At 38.8% G+C, this 11,715-nt stretch overlaps 1 protein-coding gene across 1 annotated transcript; it reads right to left on the bottom strand.

Moving 5' to 3' along the window:
• Nucleotides 1-969: 969 nt before the first annotated feature.
• On the bottom strand, nucleotides 970-5,851 carry LOC107003842 (ubinuclein-1-like). The gene is made up of 9 exons (XM_015202107.2): nucleotides 5,842-5,851; nucleotides 5,444-5,593; nucleotides 5,168-5,277; nucleotides 4,971-5,057; nucleotides 3,155-3,280; nucleotides 2,756-2,893; nucleotides 2,598-2,645; nucleotides 2,091-2,192; nucleotides 970-1,775 (listed from the first exon to the last, which is right to left on the bottom strand). The coding sequence occupies exons 1-9, from the start codon at nucleotides 5,849-5,851 to the stop codon at nucleotides 1,317-1,319; spliced, it is 1,230 nt and encodes a 409-aa protein (XP_015057593.1). The 3' UTR covers nucleotides 970-1,316.
• Between the last annotated feature and the right edge of the window lie 5,864 nt (nucleotides 5,852-11,715).

Genomic DNA, 11,715 nt, shown 5'->3' with positions numbered 1-11,715 from the left:
GATTGCCACTACACCTTTTGTAGTTACTTCTTTATTATGTTTAAGTGCTTATTTCTTGACCTCATGCTTTGCTCATCTTTCTTTTGTAAATTTTCAGTTATTAACCGATAAAAATGATCTTTAGCGATAATAAATTAGTTATCATTGAATATATATTTTTAATGATGATTAGTATTATTTTCATAAATGTCCTTAGAGCTTACAGTGATATTTGATCCAATCATAATAAATAATTTTTTACTTTTTAGCAACATGCAATCGTCAATTTCTTACCGTTTATCTCTAGAAACCATCCAATAAAAGAAAACTTTGTGATTAATTTTTTACAAATTTTATTCAGTATAATCTGTGTGTATATATTTTAAATCAATCTGACTAAAAATGTACATTAAAACATTTGATAGATTGACAAACAATTCATACAAATAAAGATAACATAGGTATATAAATGGCCAATGGTGGAGTTGTGCAGAAAGAATAAAATTAAAGTATATATATGATGATTATATTTGAGGTACAGACAGGTAGTTTGATGTCAATTCCAAATAACCCTTTTACCAAAATAATGAGTAAATGCAGTTTCCACATGGTTAGCAGTCCCAACTATTTTTGGCTACTAATTAATTACCCCTTACTATATTAAACCAAAATTTAAGTAACTGATCTCTTTAATATCTAATCTCTACCATTCAATATTAGCAATCATAGAGGAGAGAATGAGATCAATGTGTATTGTATGAGAAAGATTATATTGTGGTGGCCAATGAAGTAGGTGGTTGAAGAAAATACCAAGTGTTTGATCTAAACTATACATTAATGTTTAGAACTTAATGTAAGTAGTTCATATATTAAAGTAAACGAACAAACAATTCAAAATATTTCAATCTTGTAGAATCGTGAGTAAATTTCCATCAATCAACTGATCAGACTTTGAACTTGCGGACCTAAGAGAAACTGGAATCAGAAAAGTGAAAAACGTCTTGTTCTATAAAATAGTCCTGCATTTATCCAACCCAGAAAAATATTAAGAAGTTCGACGACGACGGAATTTTAGCTGGTAACAGAATGAACCAAGGAAGAGAGCAATTTCCAGTCCATAAATAAAACTAGCATCAAAATGCCCAACAGCAGATACCCTAGCTGCCAATAAGACATCAATTTTCTAATGTTTTGCCTTAACTAAATGTGCCTTTCAGCTGTGACTTCAAAAATAAGAGACTCAGGTTTCTTATGGGTAACGCGCCAAGATAACTATATATAATTACAGAACTAGAAAACAGGGGCAATCACTGAAGCTGCAAGAGGCAGAAATTGCATCATGTCAGCTGTTCAAAGCCGGAGGTCGCAACATTATTTGGTTTTGGAGTAGGACAACCAGTATGCTTGTTGGTTTTGTTCTTCTCCTCTGCCTGTGCGGAAGTCAATTTCTCGCTGTGAAACAAACTTTCACCCAATTCTGACTCATGTTTCCTCTTCACTTTCTTTTTTGGCACCGCATCTGCTCCTCGTGGATCAACAGAGCTGCCAGAAACTCCCTTTAGCTTCTCCTGCTTTAGACGATTCACATCAGAACCATTAGCTACGGAAACATGCACTCGTGCAGAAGCATTTACAGCTGCACTACTGTATACTGGCTTGTTTGTTGAAGTTGAAGAATGATCAACTACAATCTTTTCTTGGATATGCACCGACTGGGCAATAGGTCCAGCATCTACTCTACTAGTATCCCCTTCCTTTGTGGCCAATAATTTGTTCCTCCTAATTTTCTCTCCGTCCTACATAAAAAAAAACAAATGAACCTTTTTACCCATTGTAAAAGCTACAGAAAGCATTTAGGCACAGGTTTGAAACTGCATTTTAGTGTAATACACTGAGAGATGACGAAGAGAACAACTAAGGAGTGATTACTATGTGAAATTTAATTTCTTAATGGAATCTCAGACACCATCAGAAATAGACCAATAAATCCTATACATTTAACTAAAACAGAGCTCCACTATGAACGCAAGCTCACAATTTAATAGCTACAAGAAAATGAATAATGAACTAAACAAAGAAAAGAAAATAAAGATAAACATGGTATTTTTTACCTTACGTCGTGCGTGCAATGCTCTCCTCCTATCTTTTGCTCTACATATAGCACGTTTAATACCATGATTGTCCATAAATCCATTTGGCCAACATCCTGCAAGCTGCAAGAAAACCAGAACAATGACAGTTAAAAACTAGCCCAGGGAAAACTATGAAGAGTTCGGAAACCCCCAAATGTCAAAGCAGCTCCTAATTCACATTTTTTGTGGCCAAAATTCTGAACATACATCAGAGCTTAGCAGTGGAAGATTTTTTTTGATGAAAGCTAAAAAGAATATACACCGATAAGTGACCACCACAATAGAGAACAGACTCTTGGATGCATCAAAAAACTGTTTTCTGATCTAGAGTCTACCTTCAGATACAATTGGAATTTAGTTTGCATCAAGTACAAAAATCTCCAAGATTGCCCAATGGCAAATGAAGTAGATGACAGAATTAAAGACTACACATGCAAAATGAGGTTCCTTCTTCAAGAAATAGCTACGCTTTGTATGTCCCCTTACCTCTGCATACAACTTTCTGACTTGTGGACCAGCATCTTCATCCAGGCCCTACAGGTACAAACAAAGTAAATCTCCAGCACAAACTGTTTCTAGTAAGAAGCAATCTTGTCGAGGACATTTTTGTTTTGAGGTGGGAAGGGGGGAGAAGGGTAAACTACCTCAACAAAATGATCATAAAGGTCACATATTTTGTCTTCCAATGCAACATCCATGCTGTATTTTCTCTTAAAGGCTTCTTTCTCTTCAGCACTTGCTTCTTGGAAGTCATCAGAAGCTCCAGCTTGTTGTTCAAGTAACTGCAAACACACATCAAGCATCATAAAAAGGAAATTTTGCAGGTTTTTCATAAAACCATCTCCCATAAATTGAGGGGTAGAATATTTTTTTTTTGATTTCCTATTGAAACATTCACTTCTACAAAAATGGAACACTCTTTTTTCTTAACCATTAAGGAACAATGGCAACTTCACAGGAAGGCTTGAATCCCCCAAATTCTAGCAGAGACAACATGCACTCCTGGTAGGAAAAAAAACAAGCATAATATTACAGAGGCATACCTTTGATTTCATTACTGGAATCCGCAACTTAATCATCTCAGCAACTTCCTTCTTTATGTGCTGAACTCTGTTATCTTTCTCTTGTTTTGCTGACAGCCCCATATTGACCATGATTTTCAAGTTCCGCTGCAGCCAGACGACTATTAGATCAATCATAATTTCTAAGACAATGATGGGGGGCAAAACCACTTATGACTTGAAGCATTAGTACCAGTTAAACGAGAGAAATATTAATAAACCTCAATATATGTGAACTAGACAACAACTATCATAAACTTCTCTAGCATGTCCCAAGCTTGTGCAAGATAGAAAGGAAACATGTGGTAAAAGAATCTAACATTAATAGCCATAGATTGGAGCTTACAAGAATATGTAACATGTACAATAGGGTGTGTGCATTAGACATAACTTGAAAGGAGTTCACAGCATTCAGCCAAGAAACTAGATTTGCCTAGCATTTCTCTTTCAATTTTTCTTAAAGCACTTATCCTCCTTCAGATTTCACAACCATGATACAATAAACTGAGAGTAAGTTTGACTTGCGTTTTATCCCGCAATTATGGGAAAAAATCTAAAATAATGATTGAAAAAATTGAAGGAGAAAACATCACATCAAAACTTAACATTTGAAAAGGTTAATGAACTGAACTCTCTTTGCTCCTTGGTGACTAGACCCCCCACCATATAGTTGGAGGTGGAGGCAAAACTGTAAAGGATTAATATGAGACAAACTGGTATTAAGGGGCTAAAATAATTTCTTTTTTCAACTTGAGACTAGGTTAGGAGTCATATGGTATACAGTTTAACACCCGTTGGGTGTGAGTGTGTGGACACAATTAGTAACCTTCTTAGCAATAAATCAAATAATAATTAGTACACCGGAAGACATTCAATGTGATCTTGTGATAAAGAGCACAGTGCTCAAGAACTCCTCAAAGCTTAATCTTCCACCGGAAACCTATGTTACATAGTTTCTTTATTATCTTGATGTACTAAATGGCTGCAACATGAGTATTGGTACTTCATGCAGATTTTTCAAAAAAAACTGAAAATTCATCTAAAAGAGAAATACATACCCTAACCGGATACTTCCATACACCAGCATAAAAATAAAAAAATAAAAAAAAATTATTATCATTTTTATTTTTTTTGAAATAGGAACACCAGCATAAAATTTTTAACAGGCTCATAGAAACATATCCGGACATTTTAAGACACAGATTTTGCAACAAGTCCCTTAGAATGTAAGTGTTCAAATTCAAAGTAAAATAATGTTTCAAGTGTTAGAAAATACAGGATAATAGCTGGAAAGTGAAGGATATTGAGAAGATATTAGCAACATAATTATTAAGTTCATGTTGGGAACTCGGCAAATGGTAGGTTTACACACAAATCAACAAAATTAGTCATGTGACATGTAATAGCCACTGTTAGCAGTCCACAGTAGCATTAAATGAGAGATCGGGCTGGTCTTTGAGCTCTTCAAACTGAAACAGATTTAGCAATGTATCACATTTGGCAAAGTATCTGGTTCTGTGTCTCTTCCAACTTCACAACTACGATTGCTTTAACATTATGCATTACAAGATTTTAGATATCTTTTTGTCTTCTGATGAAGATATGCCACCAAAATAGAGAAAGAAATCATCGCTACAATTGATTCCTGTAACAACCTCACGGATCTCCATAATATAACATATGAACAATTTATGAAATAAATAGTCAGAATAACCCAAACAGATATAGATTCAACATGATGCAGTGTTAGTATGATTACAGACTTTATCTAGAACATCCAAATGACACACAAAAGTACCTTCAATGTGCGAAGCTGTATCAAGTGGCCGACAATACTCATTAAACGACTAATTAACTCATTGGATATTTTTCCATGACTAGCTTGCTGCAACCATCAACAGAAATATTTGACTTCGATAAGTACGCTATGGAATATAAGTAAATACATCAACCAAAAAGATAACAACTAATTAGACCATATAGCTTAGTCTATACCGCCAGTCGGGCAACTTTTGCCAGCCTCTGCTTTATTTCAAGTGGTAACCTCCTTTTGATAGCCTGAGATGAATTATCAGCATCCTGAACCTCCATATTTGGTGGCCTTACTGTGATAATTTGAGATTGAATGTAAAAAAAATTAGTTATTATCAAATAGAAACGACATCTGAACCTCGGCCTTACTGTGATATTTTCAAAAATTAAATAGACGACCAATGCATAAGAAAATGAATTATCGGTTAGAAAAACATATGTCAAAAGTTTTGGGCATACATTCTGCAACGATCTTCTCCAAATCCCTGATGGCCTTCTCAAGCATTGTACCTTTTGGTCTACCACTCGATCCTTCCTTTCTCTGCATAGCAGGATCTTTCTGTATAGTTTTAGGGAGCACCTGAGCGTCAGTTACAGCAAGAACAAAAGCTTATTAGGAATCTCAGATGACTGCATAACCCTGCACCATACGTGTGTCTCTGAATGTTGTATGGTGCAGGGTCAAGTGGTCAGATCTGAGATTCAAGGCAAACAACTGAATGGAGAGGAAAGGACTTCTAGACCTAGAGCTCTTCTTGATTGTTTTTGATGAAGTAATAGATTTCATTAAAGACATCAAGAAGATGAACATAGTACACAAAGAGTGAGATCAAAAGTGAACAGGTCAGCACCATTACCGTGAGCCATATACTAAAGATAAGGAGCTAACAAAAATCAAAAAGTTGTCCGGGGAGTTTACAGGGGATTGATCGTTATGTATGCATGTTTTCATTTTAACTGCAAATTTAATGGTTGCCAGTAGCCACAGGGAAAACTGACAGAGTAGAGGGGAGAAGGACTTACCAGACCATTAGAAGGTCATATTGATTAATATATATGTTAATCATAATGTCAAAGCACAAAAAAAAGTTCTTTTTGATAACGGATGGCAATCAGAACCAACTTACTGTTTTATCCAATACAGTGTTGAATTATGTGACCATCACATTTAAATGTTTAAGCTGTTAGAGCAGACAAGGTCCATGCTTTTATCATGTAAACAAAGTCAAACCCATCCCTCATATTGTTATATCTAATGCTAAGCCCCAACATAGTGTTATCCATACTCCNGGACGTTTAGGTTTGACTAATAAGATAGAAAGGGGCAAGCCAAAACCCACTCTGCTGAGTTCGGCTTTCGGGGCTACCTACTTTAGGGCTTATGTAATATATAAAGAAGAACCCTTTTAGGGCCTTTTTGTTTAAGGGCTGCTCGCCTTTTGAATAGAAGGAAGTGGGAGAGCAGAGGTTATTTCGGTAAACCGATGCATGAGCTGAGGCTCCCATGCCCCGCCGACCCTCCGAAAAAGTAAGGGCTCATAGGGAGTCAGAAGCAAGCAGAGTAAAAGGCGGGTAAAACTCACATAAGCAGAGGGGGAGACACATTCATGAAAAGCGAGAAGCCCTGCCGTGGGGGACTGACCAACTATGAATAGATCTTACTTATGCTTGCGGGTAAGAACATATATTAGTCCGTATCGTGGGTCTATTTGTTACAAAAGGCGAACATCCCCTTTCCAAAACATTAACATAGGTCCTCAGGCAGACATCGAAAAGGGGGCGAAAAGAGTCTATTTACCTTTACAATATTTCGGAATGTATCATGGCTCTATCTATTCATTAAAAAAAGAAAAAAGAGTTCTGCATCTCGGGTGAACAAATAGGCGTGGGGAAGAGTGAGAGGGGGGGGCTACGAGCCCTCTCTCGTTGTTGTTCCCGGACCACCCATCCCTTCCTTCCCCTTCGCCCGGCCCGGTGAGATCAGATTTCTAGAACGAAGTGAAGTGATAGGAAGAGAAGACTGCTGGCGGGAAATCCCTATTCATGAAAGCCCCTTGTTAAGGTTAGGGGGAAAACGAAAGTGCGCTCCTGCGCACCAGCTGAAGAAAGGAGCTTTGGAAGCTTACCTTATTATTATATTAAAAGGGGAAAGGGTTCCAAACCTATCTGACTAATAAGAAGAAAGGGGCGTTCAGCCACTTGACTGTAAGGAGGGGGGCAAGCCAAAACCTACTCCTAAGAAGTTGCTGGATCGAAGTAGTACATTATACATCGGCCCGCCAGCAGCAGAGGCGGAGACAGAGTTGCCCCTTATACGCGATGTGGCGAAAAAGACTGATTCAACGAGATATGCCTTGCCTGCATTAAGATTTAAAACTTGTCGTCTACTTTCAGGAAATGTTTGGAACAGAGAACTTACAATAATACAACGCCGTATTCTCGGAAGATTGAGGAACAAGAAGAGATCTATTAAGAGAAAGATTTATTCTAGAGAAAATCTTAACAGTTACATCCAATCACAAACTCCACGAAAGTTGTCCCTTTTTTATGGATATTTACCCATCACAGAGATGCACAGAGGAAGAGAACGAACTTCATATATCCCCTTTCTACTCAATCCAGAAACAAGATCGGACGTTATCCCGGTTCGTCTCCATTTTTGTGAAACTATTCCTCAAGCAAGGCAGCCGATAAGTCATCGAAGGGTTTGTGTGAATAATGGAATGGTTAACATTACTCATTTTAAACTCTCCCACGGTGATATAATATCTTTTCAAGAAAATGATGCGAGAACCCGCGGTGAAGAAATAAAGAGATCCTTCTATATCGAAATCTCAGTTGAGAAAATAATAGGAAAATTCCTGGATCACCCGTGGAGAAGAACCAAAACAGAATGGTTCCGCCTACTCAAAACTAAGAGGGGATGCCGCCTACTACTAAAATCCCGGTTTTTGCAACAGTTGCGTTCTTCTATGCAAGAAGAAGACTTAGAAAGAACAAAGAAGTTTGGATCCGAAAAAGTATGCTTAGGCAGTTCTTTCGCTGAGCACAACAGAATGAAGAGGAATTTTTATCATTTCAAATCCCTATTCTTATCGAAGAGAAGGAACGAGAAAAACCGAAATATTCCTACTCGAACAAGAAGTCCTATAGTTTACAACTCTTCTTTATATAGTAATTCGACCTATTGCTCCGCACCCCCCCATCAGTTTACTAAAAAGATCAAAATAAAAAGGATCGAACTACCTACTCATTATTCGGAGGTGAATCATAGAACACCAAAGGCTGTGGTATCTTATGGACCTAACATAGGTCACATACCTCACGACATAAGATTGAAAGATCCAAACCTTCTTCTTCGGAGCGGAAAGGGACGTGGCCAAAACATATAAAGATCGGCGTAGTCGCTCATAGGGACATATCTATCCGGATAGAGGATAGTCTAGGCCGATTCATAGATAGATCTCTCTCCATATAGATAGGTATCTCCGTGGATAGAGATAAAGATAGGGATCCATCTAGATCTTGATTCACTATTTCCATATTTTTTCTTTTTTCTGATTGATTGCCTTTTTTTGACGACAAGTTTTCGTTTTCAATCTTAATGCAGGAGCGGAAAGCCACTTGACTGTAAGGAAAGGAAACATCGTTTTTCAATTATTACTTGCTGGGGCGGAGCGTAGACGAGCGAGCAGAGCCAAGGAAAGAGGGAAGCCCGTCATAGAGCAGTCGACTAGAAGTAGAAGACTGCTGGCCTGAGAGAAGGCGGGCTCTCTCGGGAAAGATGGCCCAATTTCTCTCCTTTCTTTTTGATTTCAGCTTTCTTTTTTTTTTTTTTTTCAGGGGTCCAGAAGGCTAAAAGGGGGGGGAGAAGGAAGCCGAACCTCTAATCGACCTGGACACATAAAGAATTCTCGGCGTCGAGAGAGATTTGAGATTCCGTAAGTAACTCAGTGAGTGCTTTCTAAGAAGGGCTTGGAAGAAGAAAATGAAATAGGAACAACCGCGCTGGTCGTAATAGATCGACTTTCATGCTAGTTCTTGCTCCAGCATGAAAGTTCCATTTCAGGGAAGGACGACGTACTATGATACTTTCCGTTTTGTCGAGCCCTGCTTTGGTCTCTGGTTTGATGGTTGTACGTGCTAAAAATCCGGTACATTCCGTTTTGTTTCTCATCCCAGTCTTTCGCAACACTTCAGGTTTACTTCTTTTGTTAGGTCTCGACTTCTTCGCTATGATCTTCCCAGTAGTTTATATAGGAGCTATAGCCGTTTCATTCCTATTCGTTGTTATGATGTTCCATATTCAAATAGCGGAGATTCACGAAGAAGTATTGCGCTATTTACCAGTGAGTGGTATTATTGGACTTATCTTTTGGTGGGAGATGTTCTTTATTTTAGATAATGAAAGCATTCCATTACTACCAACCCAAAGAAATACGACCTCTCTGAGATATACGGTTTATGCCGGAAAGGTACGAAGTTGGACTAATTTGGAAACATTGGGCAATTTACTTTATACCTACTATTTCGTCTGGTTTTTGGTTTCTAGTCTTATTTTATTAGTAGCCATGATTGGGGCTATAGTACTGACTATGCATAGGACTACTAAGGTGAAAAGACAGGATGTATTTCGACGAAATGCTCTGGATTCTAGGAGGACTATAATGAGGAGGACGACAGACCCGCTCACGACAATAAGGAGAAGCAGTGGTTCGAATCCACATCGTGAGCTTTAGTGCACAAGTCGTCGAATCCCTTAATTTGGGGCAGGAGTCTCGACGACAAGTCGTGCCTGCAGTTGTTCATGCACATCTTAAGAAGCTCCCATGCTTCAAGATTGAAGTTTTCACCAGAAATCTCTGTAAAAAAAAGAACGTTGTAACGAGATCGCATAGGTCCAACATAATCCTCCTAACAGGCAGCCAAAGATGGGCGAGGATCAATTAGTTAGCTAACGAAGTTGATGTTGAAGTAGAAAGAAGGCTAATAAATAGGAACGGAGTCGGGGAATTCTAACTCTTAACTTGCTCCTGCGACTTCCTTTTCATTTGGTAGGGCATGCCAACGAGATCTCATGAGAGCTTTTCAAAGAAATGATGTAAATGGATGTCCACAGACTCCTAGGCGGGGCTCTAAGGTGAATGGTATGGTTTGCTCACCCTAAGCTTCGTATGAGAGCGGAATAAAGACCAAGGAAATAGCGGTTTTCCTGTCATCACACGTAATTTCCCTCCTTTTTTTCCTCGCTCGAAAGCCCACGATAAAGGAAGTACAAATAGAATAGTGAGTTGAGTCTTTATTAGGGAGAGTTTTCACTCCAAAGAAGATTCATAAGAAAAAGAAGAGAAAGAGGAAGAATGCACGAAAAATCCTATCCTAATAGGGCTCGCCTCCCGTTGTTCTCTTCGGTTGTAAAGTGCTGCTCAAGCTGAGCTAACTACAGGTCCGAATGAACTGGGACACCAGACCATTCTTATCTTATGCTCTTATGCGGAAGCAAGCCCTTTGTTTCTATACGACTTTTCTTCCCTTAGGGTGAGCAAACCATCCTTTCAAGAGTCAACGAGTATAGAATCTATTGAATTACTCATCTGCGTATCACGCTTCAAAGAATATCCTAAAAAAGAGAATACAATTGATAAGAAAGCGAGTAAGCCAACGGCGTCCCTTTATTTATGTTCGATTTTCTGTGAGCTAGTTGAAGTTGCTCTCCTTTTGCCTGCCTTCAATCGAGTTTGACTTTCTTCTGTCGTGCCAGGCGAGCGAGTGCAAGCGGCCTATGGAGAGTTAGGCCCTCTCATTTCTTCCCCCATATATTTTGTATATGATCTCCTAGAGAATACGTTGTGCTCCTAATTGAATTTACTATCTAAGTACAGCCAAGCTTGGTGCAAGTTGCACCAGTTAGAGTTGAATAGGAGGTTTGGATACAAGCGAAGACTTTCACTCGATAGGAGGTCTAATAGGCGAGGTACGAGGTAAGAGAAGAGTCAGAGTTTCCCTCCCTGATCTTTGAGTTGGAGCTTGTTTCAGTGCTTTTCGCTGCAAGTTTTGTTACACCCCTTTCTGCTACATCCCGCAGCATCAGTCCGGTCCTGTAATATGTTTTTCCTCCGAGGACTACTTTACCAGCAAGTGTGAGTTCATCGTCTCTTTGGTTAGTCCCGCGAAGTAGAGATGGATAAAGCAGGGACAACTCAGTTCGCTTTGTTCATTTTTGAGGGCTTTTCCTTCGTTTCGGTTGGGCCCAGAAGTTTACTTGTCCAATCTAAGCTAAGGCCCGTGAGACTAATCAGTCAAGTCAACCATACCTAAGGATCGGTGAAAGAACCCCAACAAGGTTAACTTCGAGTTACGATTTAGCTGCTGATGTCATCCTTCTTCTATAGAAAATAGTGGCATATCAGCTGTCTCACTAGTAGCGCATATAAGCTACTATAGACTGAAAGCTGTCACTGGATTTAGAGTTAAGCAGTTACTATAGTGTATGAGAACTCTTTACTATCTCTGGAATCTAGCTATGCTCTTACATCTTACAGGCACTGGGAATTCCTGACTTCCAGTCCTAACTCTTAGTCGCGCATCCGCTGTGAATGGAAGAAGTTTATGTGGCATATAAGCTCTTCCTTTCGGTTCAGCCTTAGTAGCGTTCACTGTGCGTTAGCCCGATATTTTGCCTTAGGTTGTATGTCTCACTGCTAGATTAGGTTAGGAATGGAAGAAGTAGT

The sequence above is a fragment of the Solanum pennellii genome, chromosome 11 (genome assembly GCF_001406875.1).
Source record: "Solanum pennellii chromosome 11, SPENNV200".
NCBI classification, from domain to species: Eukaryota; Viridiplantae; Streptophyta; class Magnoliopsida; order Solanales; family Solanaceae; genus Solanum; species Solanum pennellii.
This window is presented reverse-complemented; position numbering and strand designations above follow the sequence as displayed.

Excerpts from the sequence above, each read along its gene's own strand:
- LOC107003842 (XM_015202107.2), bottom strand. Across the intron at positions 5,058-5,167 it reads CAAAAGTTGCCCGACTGGCG|CAAGCTAGTCATGGAAAAAT; the intron begins GTATAGACTAAG and ends TGATGGTTGCAG. Across the intron at positions 2,894-3,154 it reads TTCCAGTAATGAAATCAAAG|TTACTTGAACAACAAGCTGG; the intron begins GTATGCCTCTGT and ends GTGTGTTTGCAG.